Below are 23956 nucleotides of genomic sequence, written 5' to 3'. Positions count from 1 at the left end.
CTTTTCCCGACGAGCGCTGTCCGCGCCTGGGCCTTTGGCTGTGGAAGATGGCGCTGGTTGGTCCCGTCTCCCGCGCTCTGGCCGAGCGCTTGTCCCGCTGCCGGTTGCTGGTGGTGGGCGCTGGCGGTATCGGCTGCGAACTCCTCAAAAACCTGGTGCTCGCTGGCTTCAGAGACATCGAGGTGGTAAGGACGGGAAATCGGCGGAGCGGGTGGGCGGGAAAGGCCGGGTGGGCTCCGGGGCCTGGGCCTCACCTGGAGCTTTGATGCCGGCGGTGGAACCTCGCTGACGACAGGTGCGGCAAGTGGAGCAGGGGACCGGGTTCAGGCACTGGTCGGTGGGTGGGGGTCCCCGGTTGGACGGTCAGGGATCGGATCCGGGTGTGGAACTGGAGCTGGTCAGTTCCCTGAGCAAAGGGGGAAGTCGGTTCCCTGCCGGGGAAGAACGTTGTTGTGTCCTGGCTGATGCAGAGGAGCCAGGGAGATCTGTCAGGCTGGTACGTGAGTTGGGGATTTATTTTATTTTCTCTTGCAACTGGGGTCGGAGGGCACTGGACTGGAGCTGAGGGTTGAGGGCAGGAGTTGGAGCTACGATCCCCTGATAGGGACCATTTCTTTATGCCCCAGTGGTAACACCACTGTGATGGTGGGACACAATGGCTAATGTGTACACATCAGGATCAAGCTTTCCGTGTTTAAAGCTGTTCTAGTAGAGTAGTTCTGGGAGGAACTTCGGTCTTCGATGTGAATCCTTGAGAAATCTCTCAAGTTTAGAGGGAGGGAAAGTTTAAAAGCAAAGGAACAGAGAGGGGCAACACAGAAAAGCGCTGGAGGAACCCAGAGGGGCAGGTAGCATCAATGGAAGTAAATGAAAAGTTGTTGAACAGAGAAGAGGCTGAAAGTGAGGGACTGGGTTTCAGAGGGAAGTAGTAAAGAAATTAAGGGAGGCAGTTAACGGAGGGATGTGTGATGGGGGAATGTGTTTGCAGTGTCAGGTATGTATGTGTGTGTGTGTGTGTGTGTGTGTGTGTGTGTGTGTGTCTGTAAGGTAAGTCTGCACAGCAGCACCTGGATTTCCTGATGCTTGGACCAAGGCCTTCCTCTGACAAACTTCTATGAAATGGCTTCCAAAACTCAATATTGTTCAATGTAATTTCCAGTACGCAACTGTAAAGGAGAACAAAATCATTGTTACTCCGAATCTGATGCAGCACAAAAAAAAAACAGTAAGATAAAGAACACAAATATAATTAAAAATACAGTACACATAAGTAGAAAAGATAGCAAATGATGCTTGGCACAGGAGTGTCTGTACATAAGGTGACTGACAGGAAATGATAAAGTAGTGGTGGTTGGAGGTGTGGTGGGGTGGGTTAGTGGGTGGAGGAGTTGATCAGCGTTACTGCCTGGGGAAAGTAACTGTTTTTGAGCCTGGTGGTCCTGGGGTTTATGCTATCTAACCTCCTCCCCTGAGCAGGGTGGGTGGGATCCTTTATGATGTTATTGGCACTTTTCCAGCACCTTTCTGTAGATATGTCCTTGATGGCAGGTAGGCTGGAGCTGGTGATGTGTGGGGCAGTTTTGACTACCTGTTATAGAGCAGTTTCTGTACCATGCAATGATGCAGCTTGTTAGGATGCTCTTTACTGTGCATCTGTAGAATGCCCTAAGTACAGATGTGGAAAGTCCAGCTCTCTACTCAGAAAGTAGAGGAGTTTGTGAGCTTTCTTGATTGTGTATAATGTATTTTGGGACCACGAGAGGTTGTGCAAGATGTGCACTCCCAAGAGTTTGAAGTTGTTTGCAGTTGCCACGGCTGTGCCGCTAATATGAGTGGTGTGAGTTTTCCTGAAGTCGATAACCATCTCCTTTGTCTTGTTGACATCGAAGAGGTAAGTGTTTGAGCAAGTGTGCAGCAGCACAGTGGTTGTTACTGCATAAACCAGCAGAGTCCTGGACTATTCATTCAGAGACAAGCAAAATTTAAATTCCGACTATTTAACTTTTTAGCTTTATTGACTGTTAGTAACAGTTGAAGACCCAACAGGAAATCTGCCTCTGTCATTAGAGTGTACAATGGACATTGATAGCATCCACCCCAGCAAATAATCTGTATAATGTTACATACCCCGTAACTGGGTTGCCAAACCAGCAGAAATGGAACAGGTGTTGGAGTCTGTGATTACTAGGAACTAATAAAGTTTTATTAAAGAAATAAGTAATACAGTACACTAATTGCAAGGATATAAATGTAACAGGCTAGCAATGATAATACACACATATACACAGAAATAGGGTAATAGGAATCAACCAAGCTCTATCGCAGTCTAGGGGTAAAATGATCAGTCTTAGGTGAAGCAGAGTTCAGTTCAGTCTAATGCAGTTCGAAGTTATCGCTGTTGTTGTACCATTGGAGAGAGAGAGTGAGAGATGCAGTTGGTTTCGGGCAGACCTTTTGATGTCTTCTGATCCCGCTGTGGTCACAGACTGTGACCCCTCTGTTCCGGATACGATTGTTCTTCCGTGGTGAACCCGGCACGCAGGCAAGGGCGGAAACACACCAGGTTCCCACCAATCGTGCCTTTTCACCCTGTGAGCCTCTGACTGATTCCCGTGCCCCGGTCCTCCAAACTCCCAGCACCTTGTGGGGCACACTGCTCTTTCCAGGGTCCCATGCCTTAGCAAACCTGCTATTTTTATCCCCCTGCTGGGGTATCACCTGTCCATCAAACTTAAAACAGTTCAGGTTCAAAGCAAACGGCCTGTCGCAGACGCCAACATTGGAATTGTGTTTCTTTCTCGTTAATCTCTCTCTTCTCTCTTATTAGCATTTTGAATGTTTCTCCATTGTCTTCCGTTACCTCTCTCATTAGCATCATCCGTTCTGCAGCTCTGCTTGGTGTCACACATGACAATAATAAGTGACACAGGATGGAACTGTAATCCCACACAGCTCTTGTTCTGTCCAGACACTCGTGGGCAAAGCCCCGGCTCCCCCGGCCCACCAGTGAGCACATTCATATGGAGCACTCTCACAAGAAAGCAGCATCCATCATCTTCCCACCCCATCCAGGCCGTGCTCTCTCTTGTTACAACCGTCGAGGAGGAAGGACAGGAACCTCAGATCCCACACCGCTGGGTTCAGTAACAGTTATTACTCCTCAACCATCAGGCTCCTGAATAAATGTGGATAATTTTACTCACCTCAACACTGAACTGATTCCATCTCCTAGAGACTCAGTTTAAGGGCTCTACCATCCAAGTTGTCAATATTTTAAATATGCACAGTTTGTCTTCTTTTGCACATTAGTTGTCAATCTTTATGTATAGTTTTCATAAAATTCAATTGTTTCTTTATTTTCCTGTAAATGCCTACAAGAAACTGGTAGCATATACCTACTTTGATGATAAATTTGCTTTGAACTTTGATCTGCAGCTTGCCATTGTGGAGTTCGCAGTCTGCCTGTCACGGGATAGGCTTCCCCCTCCGTCTTGAAGAGCTGCGGTGTGGCCGGTTGGTTGGCCATAGGGTCAGTTTTTGGGCATGTGATTACAGGGAAATAAGTTCAAAGATTCAAAGTGCATTTATTATCAAAGAACTTATAAATTATACAACCTTGAAATTTGCTTGCTTAATAGGGAGTTGCAAAGCAAGGAACTCAAAATAAATTTAAAAAAAGACCAACCCTCATTGCCCACAAAGCAAGAGAAAAAAAATCAGAACAGATCACGCAAGCAGTGGAAGCGAGCAGCAACAACAGCATTCTGAACCAAATTGCGTCCTTAGTCCAAATCCCTGGAGTGGGCTCAAAGCCTCATGCGATCCAACCTCGACCGACTCTCAACACCCTGCCTTTCCAGTCTATTTGAGCCGGCGTTTCGATTGTCAAACAGCAGACAATCCAGGTTCTTCGCATTAGTACCCGGGTCTCATCATGGCGAATTGCTCCGGGCCTAGAACACACCACCCAGTGATTCGCTTCAGACCTTGATTTCGCTGCCAAAGAAGCTGTTCTTGACCTTTCTGGACTGGCTTGACACTTAGAGTGATCCACCATCACACCCAGGTTAGTTGGACGGGTATCAGAACTCCTCCATCCTGTCTTCTCCCCTCCGAATTGTTCACTCCAACCAGCACGACTCCAACTCCAAGTGCATCATACCAGCAAGGCACATCTCTCGTTCGCTTCGCCCTCACTCACCTCTTCATTGTTTGCAGTGATAGTTTACCACAGTTTGTCTCCCAAAAAAAAATTATTAGTAAATTTTTTAGTCAAATTCCAAAACACAAGTAAGCTGTCACACTTCTTCAGTAGAATTGATGAATTTCTCTTAGACCTGGTAGTGATTTGATGGTCTGAATGGCATGTGACTTGAATCTTAAAAAGAAAGTGAAGCAATAGAGGAGCTAAAGAAGCAGTTGTACATATTTTATCCAATGAAAGTTGAGTACAGAGAGGTGCTGGAAAAGGGCCAGTAACATCTTGAAGGATCGCACCCACCCTGCTCATGGATGGTTTGTCCCACTCCCATCAGGGAGGAGACTACATAGCATCTGTGCCAGGACCACCAGACTCAAAAACTGTTACTTTCCCCAAGCAATAAGGCTGATTAACACCTTCACCCACTAACCCACCCCTCCACACCCCCTATCTTATGTATTTATATTTATTCTGTTTTTAAAAAATTATTGTGTTCTTTATGTTATTGTTACGATTCTGAGTAACAATTATTTCATTCTCTTTTACACTTGTGTACTGGAAATGACATAAAACAATCTTGATTGTTGAGTAACACACCCATAATGCTGGGTGAACTATGCAAGCCAGGCAGCATCTGTGGAAGAGAACAGTTGACATTTCAGGCCGAGACCTTTCATCAGGACTGAATGTTGAGTAGTAGGTTTTTGACTTTTGACGTACAGATTTAGCCTGACCTCAGTGTTTTTGTATTGTGTGACCTGACCCGGTGCACAATGCCTGACATTCCAAAGTGTCCTGCATCGAGAGTGTGTTCACCAGGTTTCCAGTGGCGGTCCTGACTGGATGAGTAAAGATGTACCGAGAAATTGAATTCTGTGTGTGAGGTGATTCATCCTCAGCATCTGGGAGATAGATGCACAATGTTAGGACCGCAGGAACCACTGAGAAATGCTGGGACTCAGTATACAACCCGTCTTTTGTCATTTGACCGTACGTACATACAACCAAACAAACAAAACAGCGTTCCTCCGGACCACAGTGCACCCATACAACATATATCACACACTGCACATAAAGCAAAATATTGCCATGAATTAGTTAATAAAATATACAATTCAGAATGCATGTAGTGCACAGCACAGGTAAACAGCTCAGTAGTGACAGGGTATCCATGAGGATGATGGCACAGATGATTATGATGATTACTTGCCTTAATTGACCAACATATTGAATATAAAAACAGATTTTATAAAGTTCAAAGTAAGTTTATTATCGAAGGGCATTTATGTCACCATATACAACCCTGAGATTAATTTTCTTGCGGGCATACTCTACATCCAAGAAAAATAATAGAATCACTGAAAGACTGCACCCAAATACAAAGGGAAAAAAAGCAATAAATATCGAGAACCTGAGATGAAGGGGCCTTGAAAGTGAGCCCAGTCATGGGAACAGTTCAGAGATGAGGCGAGTGAAGTTATCCCCTTTGATTCAAGAGCCTGATGGTCGAGGGTAATAATTGTTCTAAAACCTGGTGGTTCAGAAACCTGAGGCTCCTGTACCACCTCCCTGATGGGAGCAGTGAGAAGAGAGCATGATCTGTGTGGTGGGCATCCTTGATGCATGCTGCTTTCCTGTGACTGCGCTCCGAGTAGGTGTGCTCATTGGTGGAAAGGGCTTTAGCCATGATGAACTAGGCCATATCACTACTGTTGGTAGGATTTTCCATTCAAGAGCATTGGTGTTTCCATACCAGGCTATGATGCTGCCAGTCGATATACTCTCCACTGCACATTTATAGAAAATATCATGCCAAATCTTCTCAAACTTCTAAGGAAGTAGCGGCACTGCTGTGCTTTCTTTGTAATTATACTTGTGTGTTGGGCCCAGGATAGATTTTCTGAAATGACACCGGGGAATTTAAGGTTGTTAACTTCTCCAACCCTGATTGGAGATTGTTGGCGATGTAATAGCAATGCACTAACCAATAAGCTATCAAACTGCTGGAAGGATTGTTGCCCAAATCAGAGGTGTATACAACCAAAGGGCATAGGTGTTGGGACAGGGGAAGAATTCATTCACCCTGTGGATGGCTGTGATCTGAAATGCACTGCTAGGGTGTGGTGGTGGGTGCTGAGTCTTTCCCAGTATTGTAGAAATATTGAGCACTTCTATCACCAAGGCATCAAACGCTCAGGACCAAAATGAGGTGTGTAGATGGGTAGATAATGGTAGGGTGGACCTAGATCATGGGGATCTCAGTGAAACCTACTGAATAGAGTGCATGGAGAATCTAGGACCAGAGGGCACAACGTTAGAATAGAATGATGTCCCTTTAGAACAGAGATTAGCAATTTCTTTAGGCAGAGGGAGGTGAATCTCTGGAATTCATTGCCACAGACGGCTGTGGAGGCCAAGTCATTGGGTATATTTAAAGCAGAAGTTGATAGGTTCTTGATTAGTCAGTGTCAAAGGTTACAGGGAGAAGGCAGGAACTTTAGGTTGAGAGGGATAATAAATAGTCACAGAATTCTATAGTTGTCCCAAACTATTAATCTGCCTGGTCCCATCAACCTGCACCCCGACAATATCCTTCCATGCCTTTTTCATTCACGTACCTGTCCAAATTCTCTTAAATGTTAAAATCGAACCCTCATCTCCCACTTCTACTGGCAGTTTGTTCTATGTTCTCAGCACCTTTCCCCTCGTGTCCCCCGTCGTTGTTGGAATAGTGGAGCAGACTCAGTGGGCCAAGTGAACTAATGCTGCCCCTGTGCCTTATGGCCTCTGGGCTTCTTGTTGGGTGACTCCATGACTCTTTGCTGATGGGCTGAATAGCTCCCGTTGTAATTTTTTTTTAGTTTAAGATTACAAAATCATTTAGATGGAAGAACTTGTTTAAGAATTAGACATCAGGGAAGCAGGCCTTTCGGCCCAGCTTGTCCATGCTGACCAAGATACTGAATGAACCATTTTCCAGCACCTCTACACCTTTCCTATCCTCTTAAATGCTGTACCCATATCTGCCACTTCTCTCAGCACCTTGACCAATAGACCTGCTCTCATGTTCCATATCCACTCCCTTTTTACATCTCTCCTCTCAACTTAAACCTGTGTCCTCTAGTTTCAGACCTCACTATCCTGGGGAACAGTTTGTAACCGTCCACTTTATCTGTGTCCTTCAAGTGTAGGTCAGTCCATTACAGAGGCAGTAAACACAAATTGCATAAATTTAAATTAGCATAAATTATTCATACCTTACACGGCAAAATAAAACTAAAACATAACTTCAGTGCAACATTTCAAATTCTCACTAGGTAGGATCCAACATGAAGGCACGAAAATTGATTTTTCCAACGTTGGTAATTTGCCCCCTCCCCCCCTTTGCTCTTCGCTTCTCCATTCTGGCTTCTTGTATCTTCCCCTCATCTGTTTATCACCTTCCCTTGGTGCCCCCCCCTTCCTTTCTCCTATGGATGACTCTCCTCTCCTATCAGATTCCTTCTTCAGCCCTTTGCCACTTCCATCTATCACCTCTCATCTTCTTACCTTCCTCCCCCACTGACCTGGCTTCACCATCACTCTCCAGTTTGTCCTTCCCCTCCCCCTTCTTTTTCTGGCATCTTCCCACTTCTTTTCCAGTCCTGATGAAGGGCCTTGGTCTGAAACGTCAACTGTTTATGCATTTCCATAGGTTCCTGACCTGGGTTTCTCCAGCTTTTGTGTGTGTTGCTCTGGATTTCCAGCATCTGCAGAATGGCTTGTGTTCAAGGGAAATACAGTCTGCAGCAGTGTTAGGGTTTTTCATGTCAGTTTAAGAACCTAATGGCAGCAGGGAAGAAGTTGTTGTGGAGGTGTGGGCCTTCAGGGTCTTGTACCTCCAACCTGACGGCAGCTTCAAGAAGAGAGCATGGTCCACAGACCCCTTGCTTAATGATATTGGTTAATGTCATAAAAGAGGTTGGGGACCCCTGGTCTAAATAGTGGGATTCTTGATGATGGATGTTGTCTTCCTGAGGCATTGCCTCTGGTTCTTCTTCTGAAGCCCATCACCCCAACTGGCAGCAGCTCACAGGAGTCCTCAGTCCTGGGCTGAAGGTTGATTGGCCCTGTGCCTTCTGCTTCCACCACATGGCTGCATACGTTTCCTAGGCAAAGGTTTTTGGAGCTTCTGTTGCCATTTCTGTAGCTCTGGGTTTTTACTGAGTAAGGTTGCTATCCCATTTGTAGCCAGGCTTGCAGCCGTCCGTAGCAGAGTTAATGTCCTCGGTGGGGAAAGCTATACCCATGATGGATCTGGCTGAGTCCACCATACTGACTGGCCTCTTGCTCTCCAGTGTATCCAAATTTCCTTTCCAGGCCGTGATGCCTGAAAAGTCAGTCATAATCTTCTTCACCTTTTGTACAACTTGGCTTGCTCTGCTCCACAGAAAATAGTGCAGGTCCATCCAGCCCCTCCTTGTAACTCAGGTCCTCTGATCCTGGTAATATTCCTCTGAATCTCCTCTGCAACCTCTTCAGCTAAACAATGCTCATCCTCTAACTTTTGTTCCTATCTGTTTTTATGCTTCTAGGTTGACTTGGATACGATTGATGTCAGCAACCTCAACCGGCAATTTCTGTTCCAAAAGAAACATGTTGGAAAGTCAAAAGCTCAGGTAACATTTGGCCTGTTGCTTTCCCCTCATCTTTGATTTGTTATCTGGAAGGTAGTCCAGAGGAGGTTCACGAGAACGATTCTGGGACTGAAAGGGTTAATGTGTGAGAAGTGGTTAATGTTTCTGAGCCTGTGTTTGCTGGCATTTAGAAGAATGAGGGGTGATCTTGTTGAAACCTAGCAAATATTGAAAGGCCTAGATAAAGTGAGATAGGGTGGATGTTTCCTGTAGTGGCAGAGTGTATGACCAGAGGGCACAACCTCAGAATAGAGGGACGTCCATTTAGAACAGAGATGGGGAGGAATTTCTTTAGCCAGAGGGTGGTGAATCTGTGGAATCAATTGCCACAGACAACTGTGGATGCCAAGTCATTGGGTATATTTAAAGTGGAGGGTGATAGTTTCAAGTGTGTCAAAGGTTACGAGGAGAAGGCAGGAGAATGGGGTTGAAAGAGATTATAATCAGCCATGATGGAATGGTGGAGCAGACTTGATGGGCTGAATGGCCCAATTCTGGTCCTATGTCTTATGGTCTAAGATTTGATTGAAGTCTTTAAGATTTTGAGAGGCACAGATAAGGTTGGGGGGGGGCAGGAAGAAGTTTCCCTTGGCAGATGAGTCTGTAGAGAAGGACACAGATATAAAATGGCAGGTAGTGTAAGAAGTTTGTACACACTCCCTGCGACCATGCGAGTTTCCTCCAGGTGCTCCGGTTTCCTCCCATGTTCCAAAGACGTACAGGTTAGGTTTGGTAAGTTGTGGGCACGTTACGTTGATGTCGGAAGCATAGCGACACTTGCAGGCTGCCCCAAGCACATAATGTTGGTTGTTGATGCGAGCGGCTGTATGTATGACAAATGAAGCCAATGTAATCTTCCGTGCATCTTTATCCTCTGAATTAGCCCAGCATGAGGGATCTTATCAAATAGCTTACTGAAGTCCACTGTCTTAGTCTTATCAAGCATCTTAGTTACCTCCTCACAAAACTCAGTCATGTTTGTCCACCCCTCACAAAGCCATGCTGACTGCTGAATACTGTGCCTAAGTCATAAAACAAGGGAGAACACAGTACTCCAAGTCTTGTCTAATCAGAGTTTACAGGGCTACCTCAGGACTAGGCTGTATGTTTACAGCTGGTTACACTAAGATATAAGCCATAGGAGCAGAATTAGGCCATTTGGCTCATCGAGTCTGCTCTGCTATTCCAACATGGCTGGTTTAGTATCCCTCAACCCCATTGTCCTGCTTTCTCTCTATAACCTTTGACACCCTTACTAAGCAAGAACTTATCAACCTCTGCTTTAAATACACCCAATGACTTGGCCTCCACAGCCATGTGGCAATGAATCCTACGGATTCACTACCCTCTGGCAAAAGAAATTCCTCCTCATCTCTGTTCTAAAGGGATGTCCTTGTATCCTGAAGAAGGTAAGCACATCCATTGCTGCTTTGGGTGGGACAGAGCTGTGATGTTTGACTCTAGTTTATTTGGTTTGCAGGTGGCTAAGGAGAGTGCCCTACAGTTCTGTCCTGATGCCAAGATTACCGCTTATCATGACAGCATCATGAAGTAAGTCTTACTTTTCTGGGAAACTGAGGCTTGCTGTACAACAATATGAGTCACAGAATTAAATTAAAATAAAAAGCTGCAGATACTGGAAAGCTGAGGTAAATTCAATCAGTTAAGGCAAGATTTGTGAAAGGAAAAATACTTAGTGTTTCGAGAGCGGGACCCTTCATCGGAACTGGGAGAGAAAAAAGTTGCTTTTTTTTCCCCAAGGTATCAAGTGTAGTTATTATCCAAGTATGTATACAATATACAGCCTTGAGATTTATCTCCTTGCCACAAAGCAAAGAAACACCATAGAACTGGTTTAAAGAAAACCCCCGCACAACAAAACTATCAGATGCGTGGGGAAAAAACAAACCGCGCACACGGCAAAAAGTGAACTAATAACTCACAAAACATGAAACAGTAGAGTCCCCAAAAGTGAGTCCACAGCTACAAGCTGCTGAGGCAAGCTAAGCCAGTCCATGAGCCGATGACTGCGGCCACAGCCACCGAATCAGTCAGTTTAGCATTCTGTCAATGGCTGCAGGCCTTGATCAAATTGCGCAAATGGTAAAGCACATTCAGAAAGAGGACATTAAACATCAAACTGCTGTGGAAAGTTCAAGTCCAGAGCTACAAATCACTGATGTGATCGCACTTTTGCTGTGTAGACTCCTGCACCTTCTGCCAGCAGCAGTGAGAAGGAGACCGGTCAAACGAGGTAGATGGCGCTGAACACCCGTACACTTCCCTCTTTCTGCATCCTTACACAGATGCTGCCTTGCCTGCTGTGTGTTTCCAGCATTTTCTGGTTTTCTTAATTAGAGTAGTATGTTTTAAAGTGATGATTTGTCTTCTGGTCTATCTGTGAAATGTTTGTTAGTAATTCTGAAAGGTGAGACCAGGTATCGGTCTCCATCAGTCTCAAGTATCAAGTATCCTCAAGTATCGCAGTGCTTCTGCCCTAGATCAGTTGTTGCTCTTGCTATCTCACTGATTCTCTTCCCTATCTCCTTCCCTTTATTCCCTGCTTCACTGTCCTCTCCTATCAGATTCCATCTTCTTAGCCTTTTGTAACTTCCACCTATCATCTCCCAGCTTAGTGCCATTCCTACTCTCCCTCTCCCCCACTTTTCCCCTACCTGGATCCACCTATCACTTACTAGTTTTTGCTTCTCTCCCCACCCCACCCCCGCCACTTTATATCTCCTGAAATAAGGTCACAACCTCAGACATCCCACCTTGCAAAAACTCATTTCAGGGAGGTAGTACCACCCCCCCGGTCGACCTCCAAGGGTGTATTTGGACATTTGGTTATGAAAGAACACAACAATTTATTTGATCACATATTGAAACTATATATATATATATATTCATTCCTTGTTGAGTATTTTGTTGGCAGTCTCAATATTAATAGCTAAATGCTAATGTAAATAGCTTTTCTATTTCTTTTGCAAATTTTCTTTGTACTATGATGTGGCTTGCTTGGCAGATTTGAGCATTTTGCCAGAAGTCTCAACCTCATAGTAGTCTGTGTCAATGAATTTGTTAATTTTGCAAGACATCAGGTTCACAAGTGTTTTGTGAGACAGCTGACTTCTGAATTCTGTCTTAATGTGACGCACCATGCAGAATGCCCTTTCTACATCACAATTAGAATTTGACAGCACCAAAAGCAGCTTCATCAACTGGCAGAGCTCTTTGAATCTCAACTTATCATGGAGTCATTTTTTTATTCTATTACAACTTTAAGCAAGTCAACAGGGAGTTTGGCCTCATCACGTAGGACATCAATAGGGTAGCTCCTTAGCAGCCAGCCACCTAGGTTAAATAATGTTAGCTATGCTAATGAACAAATGACTCCCATTAAACTCACCTCAACATGTCTTTTACAGTCATTTAACCCACCATGGGCAATAGAAAAGTTGCTGTTGCAAACAGTGCAGCGAGCAACACTGTCATTATTTTTCACCCCTATTAGGCAGGGGTACACTTTAGTGTAGTCTGGGGTGACGTACGTTTTATATTTTCTTTTTTTTGGAACACTCTGCCATGGTGCTGCAGGACACTAAACTGAACTGATGGACAATGAAAGAGAGAGAGGTCGACTATAAAGCCCGCCCACAGAGAAAACTGATAGGTCTACTTAGCACGAAGAGTGACCAATCAGGATGCTCTCACTGTCACTCTCTCGCTACGTTTGTCACTTTCTCTCTCTCTCTCTCTCTCTCTCTCTCCCCCCCTCCCCCCTCCCCCCTCCCCCATAAAAAAAAATCAATTTCCGGGATATTGTATATAATTTGCGGGCATCAGGGAGCCGCTGTCAATGTGCGGGAGACTCCCGGGTCTTCCGGGAGAAGTGGGATGTCTGCAACCTGAAATGTCGACTGTTTATTCCTCTTTGTATTCCTGACCTGCTGAGTTCCTCCAGCATTTTTTGTATGTCTTTGGGGTATGGGAGGAAAGTGGAGCACCTGAATGAATCCCCTGTGATCACAGGCATCATACATATAGCAGCCATTTTGATGAGCCCTAGTAGCTGCACCAAAGTCCTCAGTGTTATGACAGATTTGTAGATAATAGTTCTGATCATTTTTGTTTGAAGTAGAATTGATCTGGTGAATGGACAATGTTTTAGGAACAGCCTCTTCCCCTCCGCTATGAGATTTCTGAACGGTCCATGAACACTACCTCACTAATTGGCTCTCTTTGCACTACTTTTTATATCTTTCTTTAAAAAAAATACCAGGAGTTGTGTGTTGCTCCATACTGCTGCTACAATACAACAAAATTCAGCGAAAGTAAACCTGATTGTGAGTCTGATTCCATAGATGCCGTCTGACCCGCTGAGTTCCTTCAGCTTTGTGTGTTGTTCCTGATTTCTAGTATCTGCAGTCTGTTGTGTCTCCATTAGCCTTTATTTGTTGTCCTTTGTAACCCTCAGCACATCCCACTTCACAGCCCAGTGAGTGTCAGAGCAGTGACGTGCTGCTTATACTATTTTGGCTCTCAGCACAACAATATAATAAGTGTTACGTACCAGCAGCAATAGATCACAAATTGAGTCAGGCTTTAATGTTAAAACCACTATATTTATTAGTATCTACTCAAAATATAGAAAATTAAACGAAATAAACAGAAGTTAACAGTGTTATGTGTGTGTGTGGCTCCCAAACTGTCAAGCTCAGGAACAGTCCTTAAAGTCTTAAGATGGCAAACTAGAAAGGTCCAGTAAGTTAGTGGAGAAACTTGTAAATCCACATTAAAATGTGGAGAGGTGATTACGAAGTATTCCACAGGTTCCATGCTGGGAAAACAAAGTAACAGTCGCCGAAGATCTTATCCGTCGAGTTGTCTGGAAATCCACGTAGAAATATCACAAGGTGACAGTCACGGAATATACCCTGGCACAGTGGTTACCACATAACATGCCCGAAACCATGTAAGGGTTAACAAAGGTGGTCGCCACAGGGTACTCCAACAAAATCCACGTATGGATCATAGGAAGTGACAGTCACACATCTATTGTGCACTGGGTGCTGTTGATCAACCCAATTCTCTGGGCATGGGAATGTATCAGACTTTACCCATTGCTGCAGCAAGCTACTGCTAGCAACTTGCGGTCCAAAACTGCCCCCCCCCCCCCGCTTCTCTTCTCCTCTGAAAGTCCCAGCGGTCTGTCGCAGCTTGTTATAATGATTATAATGATGTCATAGTTCCGCCTCATCCAGGCGTTTTAAAGTGACACCCACAGTAAATGAAACTGTGGTCACGTAACATAAGAAACAGATAATCTGCACTCTTGTAAATATTGGTCGAAGGGTGAATATTAATTCCAAGATACCGGGAAGAATTTCATTTGAAGGATTCGTTATCTCATTTTATTTAGTAGCAGTTTGTTAGCATAGCACTTTACAGCCATAGCTATATTTAATTGAGGTGCCTTCACTGCGGAAGACAATAGCAGTGTGCCTGAAGTCCATGAATGTCAGGGAGCAAGAGTGACCATTGCTATTACAAAGGAAAAAGTGCCAGGCAAACTCAAGGTAAGGTGGGTAAGTCACCTGGACCAGATGGGCTACATCCCAAAGTCCTGAGAGTGGTTGCTGAAGAGATAACAGATGTGTTGGTCAGTATCTTTCAAGAATCACTTGATTCTGGCATGGTCCCAGAGGACTGGAAGATTGCAAATGTCACTCCGCTATTTAAGAAGGGAGGAAGGCAAAAGAAAGGAAATTATTGTCCACAACAAAGAACAGGAATTCTGCAGATGCTGGAAATTCAAGCATAAGACGAAGGGTCTTGGCCTGAAACGTCGACTGCACCTCTTCCTAGAGATGCTGCCTGGTCTGCTGCATTCACCAGCAACTTTTATGTGAAATTATTGTCCAGTTAGCCTAACCTCAGTGGTTGGGAAAGCATTGGAGTTTATAATTAAGAATAAGGTTTTGGGGTACTTGGAGACTAATAAAATAAGTTGAAATCAACATGGTTTCTGTAAAGGGAATTTGCCTGACAAATCTGTTGGAGTTCTTTGAGGAAGTAACAAGCAGGGTGGACAAAGGAGAGGCAGTGGGTGTCATTTACTTGGATTTTCAGCAGGTGTTTAATATGGTGCCACACTTGAGGCTGCTTAACAAGATAAAGTCCTATGGTGTTACAGGAAGAATTCTGACATGGATAGTGAAATGGATAACAGGCAGGAGGCAGCAAGTGGGAATAAAAAGGGACTTTTTCTGGTTGGCTGCCAGTGACTAGTGGTGTTCCTCAGGGATCAGTATTGGGACTGCTGTTTTTCACATTGTTTGTCAGTGATTTGGACAATGGAATTGATGGCTTTGTGGCAAAGTTTGCGGATGATACGAAGATAAGTGGAGGGGTTGGTAGTTAAGGAAGCAATGCGATTGCAGCAGGACTTAGACAAGTTGGAAGACTGGGCAAAAAAGTGGCAGATGGAATACAGTGTTGGGAAATGTATGATAATGCATTTTGGTAAAGGGAACGATAGTGCAGACTATTATCTAAATGGGGAGAAGGTTCAAACGTCAAAGGTGCAGAGTGACTTTGGAGTCCTCATGCAAGGCTCCCAGAAGGTTAATTACAGGTTGAGTCTGTGGTAAAGAAAGCAAATACAATGTTGGCATTTATTTCAAGGGAAATAGAATATAAAAGCATGGAGATAATGCTGAACACAAACGAGAAAAGCAGCAGATACTGGAAATCCTAACAACACACACAAAATGCTGGAGGAACTCAGCAGGCCAAGCAGCATCAATGGAAAGAAGTACAGTCAATGTTTTGGGCTGAGACACTTCAGTGGGACTGGAGAGAAAAGGCTGAGGAGTAATTTAAAAGATGGGGGAGGGGAGAGAGAAACACAAGGTGATAGGTGAATCCTGAAGGGTGAAGGATGAAATAAAGAGCTGGGAAGTTGACTGGTGAAAGAGATACAGGGCTAGAGAAGTCTAATAGGAGAGGACAGAAGGCCTCTCCTAGAAAGAAAAGGCAGAGGAGCACCAGAGGGAGGCAACGGGCAGCCAAGGAGATAAAGTGAGAGAGGGAAAAGGGGATGAGGAATGGTGAAGGGGGTGGGTGGGGTGCGGGTGGCATTATTGGAAGTTTGAGAAATCAGTGTTCATGCCATCAGGTTGGATGCTACTAAGATGGAATATAAGGTGTTGTTTCTCCAAACTGAGTGTGGCTTCATCACAACAAAACAAGAGGCCATGGATTGATATATGGAATGAGAAATGTAATTACAATGGGTGGCCACTGGGATGTCCTGCTTCTTCTGGCAGAGCTCCCAGCGACCACCCATTGTAATTACACTTCCCATTCCCAATCCCATTCCGATATGTCAATCCATTTATTCATCATATTTGTTTAAGGGATGTAAACGTCATTGGCAGTGCCAGTATTTATTTTCCAAGGCACACAAAATGCTGGAGGAACTCAGTATCTATGGAGGGAAATAAACAGTCAACATTTTGTGCCGAGACTCTTCTTCAGAACTGGAAAGGAAGGGGGCAGAATTGGAAGGTGGGAGGGTTAATTGTAAAAGATGGCAGGTTTTAACCAGGTGAGGGGGAAGGTGCGTGGGTGAGGGAGGTGGAGATGAAGTGAGAAGCTTGGAGGTGTCAACTGGAGAAGGTAAAGGGCTGGAGAAGGAGGAATCTGATAGTCATGGAGCAATGCAGCACAGGAAGAGGCCCTTTCGCTCATCTAATCCATGCGAGATCATTTAAATTGCCTACACCCATCAACCGGCACTGGGATCGTACCCTCCATACCCCTACTATCCACGTATCTATCCAAATTTCAAAGAGAAGGGGTGAGAGGGAAACTAGAATGGGCAATGGATAAAAAGAGAAGGGGTACGGAGGGAGGAATTACCAGAGGCTGGAGACATTAATGTTCATGCCATTAGGTTGGAGGGTACCCAGCCCACCATCTTATTCTGGCCCTTCCCCTCTTCTCACCACCTTATTCTGGTATCTATCTCCTTCCTTTCTAGTCCTGATGAAGAGTTTTGGCCCAAAACATTGTTTCTATTGATGCTGGGTTCCTCCTGCAGTCTGTGTGTGTTACTCTGGATTTCCAGCATGTGCAGAACATCTTATTTAACATAGAACATAGAACATTACAGCACAGTACAGACCCGTTGGCCCACAACGTTGTGTTGGCCTTTTAACCCTTCCGCATAGCCCTCCATTTCTCTATCATCCATGTACCTTTCTGAGAGTCTCTTAAGTGTCCCATATATGTCTGCCTTCACTGTCCATCCTTGTTTGCCCTCAGTACTGATGGGTCAGCAGTCACATACAAGTCAGAGTGGATAAGTTGGCAGATTTCCTTGAAGGAGATTCATGGACTGTGCAGGTTTTGACAACAATTTGGTAGTTCCATGGTTACTGTTACTGAGACTAACTTTTCTATTTAAATTCTACATTTATTTAATGACTGGAATTTAAATTTTAACAGCCACCGTGTTGGAATTCAAAATTATTTCTCTGGATCAGTGGTCTAGACCTTTGGTAGCTGGTCTAGTAAATTAACCACTCTTGCATTGCTGCCTTCCAAAGGCAACTGGAGGTGACTATTATCACTGATTCTGGATGCAATAAGAAATACTTTGCACATCCAGTGGTGTCTGTGAGAAAGACATCGAATTCTGATGGAAGCTCAACCAGCCTGAAGCTTTACTCTGTTTCTCCTCAGATGCTGCCTGACCTCCTGTGTATTTTCAACATTCCCTGCTTTTATTTCATATTTGCAGCATCTGCAATTTGTTAGTTTTTAAGGTATGCTTATCTTGTCCATGCTGACTGTAAATGAAAAATGGTCAGTGCAGATTAGAGCAAAGAATTAAAATGAAAACAGTTTCTGTATTCCTAACTGACATGGATTTCAGCTGAACACATCTCATTTGCTTGGAAGATACTCAGAGTTCACTGTATCAAGACTCCTCATTCCAAAGACATGAGGGTTAGGGTTAGCAAGTTGTGGGCATGCTATATTGGCGCCAGAAGCATGATGATAGTTACTGGCTGCCCCAACACATCCTTGAACTGTGTTGATCCATAACGCAAACTGTACGTATCTTTACATGTTTGGATGTACTTGTGACAAATGATGCTAACCTTTAAAATAATGATCATAGGAATTAAATAATTCCTATTTATTCATTCAGTCATTTATCTTATCATCTATTCTAGAGAGATGGCACGGAACAGGCCCTTCTGGCCCAATGAGCTGAGCTGACCAGTAACCCACCTATTTAACCTAACCTAGTCCCAGGACAATTTGCAATGACCAATTAACCTACCATCTGGGACATCTTTGGCCTGTGGGAGAAAACCGGAACATCCGGAAGAAGCCCATGCGGTGATGGTCAGAGAGCACAAACTCCAACGCCCTAAGCTGTAATAGTGTCGCGTTAACTGCTACATTACTATGACACTCAAACCTCTAGGAAGGTATTTATCTCCAGACGAGTTTACACAGCAAGTTCTGGATTTGCCAGCTTGAGATTTGATGGCCTTGACTGTTGCACTGAGGTTAGTTTTACCTGCTCACTTGACTTACCATCATATTCCCTGCATTTATCACTTTTAAGTAGTTGGGCTCTGGGGCTAAAGAGCAAAGGGTTGTGAATTACCAAGAGAGAACACAATTTAACGTGGAGGTACTGTCATAGGTGATCTTGTTTCCAACTTGGACTTACATTTTTATTTTCGCAGCCCAGACTATAATGTGGAATTCTTCAGGAAGTTTACGCTAGTGATGAATGCTCTGGATAACAGAGGTAAGCAGTTCTGGGCCTTGGGCTTGTCTTGTTCTCAGCCTAAATGATGGATGCAGAGAAGACTCAAAAAAAAATACTGACTACTCTGTAAAAAGTTTCACTTTCCTAAGTGTGATCTGCTCATACAAATACTTGAATGATAAAAATATTACACTCACCTGAGCTACGGGAGGAGGCCTTTTAACCTAAACAGGATATTGTTTTAATTTGCTTGGACCACAAGACAAAGAGATTCAGGCCATTGAGTCTGCTCTGCCATTCCATCATGGCTGATTTATTATCTCTCGATCCCATTTTCCTGCTTTCTCCTCATAACCTTTGAGACACTGACTAATGAAGAATCTTATCAACCTCCATTTTTAATATACCCAATGACCAGGCCTCTCAGCTGTCTGTGGCAATGAATTCCACAGATTCACATCCCTCTGGCAAAGAAATTCCTCCTCACCTCTGCTCTGAGTGGATGTCCCTCTATTCTGAGGATGTGTTTTCTGGTCCTAGACTTCCCCAATATAGGAAACATCCTCTCTATTTGATAGCTTTCAATGATATCCCAGTGAGTACAAAGCCAGAGCCATCAATCCCGCCTCATACATTAACCCTTTCATTCCTGGAATATTCTCTGGACCCTCCATAACTGATCTGTACTTCATTCCATTTATTGGCCATTGATCTACATTCTTTGAGAGCAGCAATATAATAATCTGTTTTTTAACAGTTTCCCTACCACTGATAAGCACCTGGAACATAAATAGTTCCCTGTTTCCTCTCCTTCCTTCTTTCCTGAGCACTAAGGATTGCCTCAAGAGGAAGTTCTACTAATGGAAAAATTTCTCTCCATATCTAATCTATCCAGTATAACATGGGAGGGAAGTGTTAGATTGATCATGGAGTAGGTTCAGAGATCGGCACAACTTTGTGGATCGAAGCCCTGTATGTTAATACATTTCAGGGAAAATCAGTGAGGTAATGGGATTACCCTGTGAGCTAGAATGGATGTGATGAGCTAGGTGACAGCTTCCCATGTCAGAAAGAAAAGCAGTTCCTTTCCCCAAGCAGTAAGGGAGATCAACAGCTCCACTCCTCCACTCCCCCAACCACCATTACTTTATCATTTCCTGTCAGTCACCTTGTGTACAGACACTCCTGTGTCTAACATCACTTTGGGGACATGCAATCAATCTATGTATAGAAACTATGTATTGATATTTATTGTTTTATTTATTATTGTGTTCTTTATGTTACTGTTTTTCTTATTTTGTTTTCCTTTACACTTGTGTACTGGAAAATGACACTAAACAATCTTGAATCTTGAAGCAGCAGTTTTTGCTTCAGAGCTGAGTTTGCAGATCCCTAATGTTGTTGTTCTCCTCCAGCTGCCCGTAACCACGTGAATAGAATGTGTTTGGCTGCTGACATTCCTCTTATAGAGAGTGGGACTGCAGGATACCTCGGTCAGGTCACTGTCATCAAAAAGGTGTGGAATGTCTTTTAAATATTGTGGTAATCGGTGTTTAAGTCCAAAACTTTCTACCCTTGACTGCTTTTTTTTTCGTCTCATTGGGATCTGAGTGGCAGCTTTTTGTCCCAGTGGAAGTTCTCACTTGAATATTTGAAGATAGAGGTTGCCACACATTGATGTACACCATCCTGGCCATTTTCACTGGGTGGTTATCAATTGTTGGGGTTGTTTCCTCACCCCTGTGAGGGCTGGTAGCACTTAATGTAATTTAATTTAGAGATACAGCACGGTAACAGGCTCTTCGGCCCAGTGAGCTTGTACCACCCAGTTACACATACGTGACCAATTAACCTAGTACCCTGTACATCTTTGGAATGAGGGAGGTAAAGGAGAATGTGGAAGAAATCCACACAGTCACGTGGAGAAAGTACAAACTCCTTACAGGCCATGATGGGAATTGAACCCCAGTCACTGGCGCAGTAACGCGATGTGCTACCAAGCCACCCTTATTGAAGGATGGTTCAGGTTAAGGTCAGCAAAACAGCACGGCATTTGCTGCTTGTAAGTGGTTGAGGTTGACGCTGAGTATTCTTAAAGTCTCAAATTGGGATAAAACTCTACCTTGACCTCAAGCTTGAGCAGTTACCAAAATAAAAACTTTACATTTCAATATTCAAAAAGTTCAAAGTAATATATGTCACCATATACAACACTGAGATTCATTTTCGTGCGGACTTTTACAGTAAATACAAAGAAACACAATAGAGTCAATGGAAGATTGCACACTAAGACAGACAAACCAATGTGCAAAATACAACAAACTGTGCAAATGCAAAAAGAGAAAAAAATAATAAATAAATAAACAATAAATATTGAGAACATGAAAAGAAGGGTCCTTAAAAGTGAGTCCATAGGTTATGGGAACAGTTCACTGATGGGGTAAATAAAGTTGTCCCCTCTGGTTCAAGAGTCTTGATGGTTGAGGGGTGATGGTTATTCCTGAACCTGGTAATGCGAGTCCTGAGGCTCCTGTACCACCTTCCTGATGGCAGCAGTGAGAAGAGAGAAGAGAGCATGACATGATGGGGGTCCTTGATGATGGATGCTGCTTTCCTGGTCCATGTAGATGTGCTTAATGGTGTGGAGGGCTTTACCTGTGATGGAACCAATCAATATACTCTCCACCACACATCTATAGAAATTTGTCAAGGTTTTAGATGACACACCAAATCTTTGCAAACCTCTACGAAAGTAGAGTCATTTTTAAATTAACTTAAAGAACTTGTAACACAAGACAACTCGCAGTTAGTACTCTAGTTTCTAAGGATCTCATAACCATTTCTTCTCTGTGCTGTTGCTTTTCATGTTATCATTCACTAGTTTCTCCCCAGTTCAGTGAAAGTCTGGAATCTGGCATGTGTCTGCAGAAATTAAATTGTTGTTGTGAATTGCCTCTCTGCAGGGAATGACGGAATGCTATGAGTGCCAGCCAAAACCAACGCAGAAAACATTCCCTGGGTGCACAATCCGAAACACTCCGTCAGAGCCCATCCACTGTATCGTGTGGGCAAAGTACCTGTTCAAGTAAGGATTGTGATCGCAATTAGCGTGAAATTAATCTGATGCTGCTGTACTGTGTTTGTTTAAAACACATTAGGGGGCAGGATCCCGTGCTCTGTGAGGGAGGGAATGGCTGGTGCTCTGTCCGTCTGCTTGTGTGTGTGTGTGTGTGTGTGTGTGTGTCTCTGTCTCTGTCTGTCTGTCTGTCTCTCTCTCTCTCTCTCTCTCTCTCACTCTCTCACTCTCTCATATCTATATAGAGATGCAGCACAGTAACAGGCCCTTCTGACCCAGCAGTCTGGCGACCCAATCATACCCCATGTGACCAGTTAACACGCTAACCCATGCATCTTTGGAATGTGGGAGGAAACCAGAGCACCCAGAGGAAACCCACATGGTCACGGGGAGAACGTATAAACTCCTTACAGATAATGGTGTGAATTGAATCCAGGTCTCTGGCGCAGTAGTAGCATTATGCTAACCGCGATGTTACCATGTTCCCAGTTTAAACAAGGCAGCTTGGGAATGGAATTTTGAACCCACATTCAAACCATTTGTGTGCTGGTAGCCTGGTAGATTAGCAATCACTTGCCCCCCCCCCCCCCCCCCGGGAAACTGATTTCAGTATATTTGCAAGTTGTGGCGAGGCACTTTACAGTGTAACTGTGAAGCGTGGTGAGTTGGTGTCAAAATACCTTGAGTTCACTCATCCCTTCAGGAAGGGGAACCTGCTATTCTTGTCCAGTGCCCCCATTGTGTGTGATTCTTGTTTCCGAGCAACCAGAGCTGTGAATTATTCCATGACCTGTGGCCAGTCATTCCCACTTCCTGCAACCCATCTGTAAAAGAAAGGAATTGCAAGTGGGGGTATAGCTTAAAAAATTGTATACAGCCAATGGATTCCTGCTTCTGAGAGGAGTTTGAACAAGATCCTATGTGATAAATGCATTTGACCCACTAAGATGCAAACACTTAATCTATCTGTTAGTCATAGAGTCACAGAACACTACCACACAGAAACAGGCCCTTTGGCCTTTCTAGTCTCATCAACCTGTACTTGGACTATAGCCCTCCATGCCCTCTCCATGTACCTCAACAACTCGCTGATCTGAGCTAATCAAACTCCCAACCAACTGTTCTCACTACTTGCTTCTGGTATTTAATATCTTGTAAATGTTCTGGCTGTCTCATCTGGGGGAAAGGATGTGGCCCTTTGGGGTTTGTCGAGTGGGTTTGAATAATCAGAGCACCACAGAGAGTGGGAGGAACTCAGTGGGTCAGACGGCATCTGCGGAAGGATATGGACAGTTAACATGTTGGGTTGAGGCCCTTCATCTGGACTGGATAGGAAGAAGGAGGAGGAGAGTCATAGCCAATACAAAAGGGTGGGGAAGCAGTGGAGCCAAAGCCCTGTCGAAAAGAGGAGGAAAGTTTCTGCAGGGAAGGCATTCCTTGAGGAGACTTTGCTGTGGAGTGGCACCATGGAGACTGGCAAGAGTCTTCAGATACTGGAGATCTGCTTCCGGTTCCAGCATCCCATCTGCAGCCTCCTCTGTCTCCATCTGACCAATCAGAGTGTGCCTTTGAAGGCAGGTGACCAGAATGTCAATGCTTTTGTTTCCTCAGCCAATTATTTGGAGAGGAAGATGCGGACCAGGAGGTGTCACCTGACACAGCGGACCCAGAGGCTGCCTGTAAGTAAAGATGAAGAGTAGCTTTATTTGCAACATGTACCTTAAAACATGGAAACATAGACTCTGAGAATGAGTCTGAGAATGTGCTGGGGTGGCCCATGTTTGCACTGGTGGAGACACTTTTACTGTAATCGCCATAAGCATGAACAAAGGGATGTTAGCCTTGCCAGCAACAAGTCCTGAGGTAAACTCCAGATTTTTCGAACATCTTAAATTATTAGTCAGGGTAATGAGTTCCAGAGCAGTGAGGTAATGTTGCAGCTCTTTGAATTTCTGGTTAGACCACACTTGGAGTATTGTGTTCAGTTCTGGTCTGAGCCTGCCTGGGATAGAGAGCATATTTTATGAGGAAAGGCTGAGTTTGCTAAGGCTTTTCTCTTCGGAGTAAAGAAGGGTGAGAGGTGAATTGATAGAGGTGTACTAGGTGATGTGAGGCATTGATCGAGTGGCCAACCAGACTTTTTTCCCAGGACAACAAAGCTGATACGAGAGGGCATGATTTTAAGGTGATTTGAGGAAAGTATA

General features: G+C 44.2%; 1 protein-coding gene across 1 annotated transcript in view; it reads left to right on the top strand.

Moving 5' to 3' along the window:
* The window catches only part of uba2 (ubiquitin-like modifier activating enzyme 2), a 50923-nt gene continuing 26967 nt past the window's right edge, over positions 1-23956 (top strand). The window contains exons 1-7 of the mRNA XM_072280000.1: positions 1-185; positions 8776-8859; positions 10358-10428; positions 18651-18715; positions 20092-20192; positions 21640-21761; positions 23364-23431. Coding sequence (XP_072136101.1) covers positions 48-185; positions 8776-8859; positions 10358-10428; positions 18651-18715; positions 20092-20192; positions 21640-21761; positions 23364-23431 — 649 coding nt within the window. The 5' untranslated portion in view covers positions 1-47. The remainder of the gene's footprint in view (positions 186-8775; positions 8860-10357; positions 10429-18650; positions 18716-20091; positions 20193-21639; positions 21762-23363; positions 23432-23956) is intronic.

This window comes from Mobula birostris, chromosome 15 (genome assembly GCF_030028105.1).
Source record: "Mobula birostris isolate sMobBir1 chromosome 15, sMobBir1.hap1, whole genome shotgun sequence".
NCBI classification, from domain to species: Eukaryota; Metazoa; Chordata; class Chondrichthyes; order Myliobatiformes; family Myliobatidae; genus Mobula; species Mobula birostris.
Note: the sequence above shows the minus strand (reverse complement) of the source record. Positions and strands in the feature narration are given on the sequence as shown.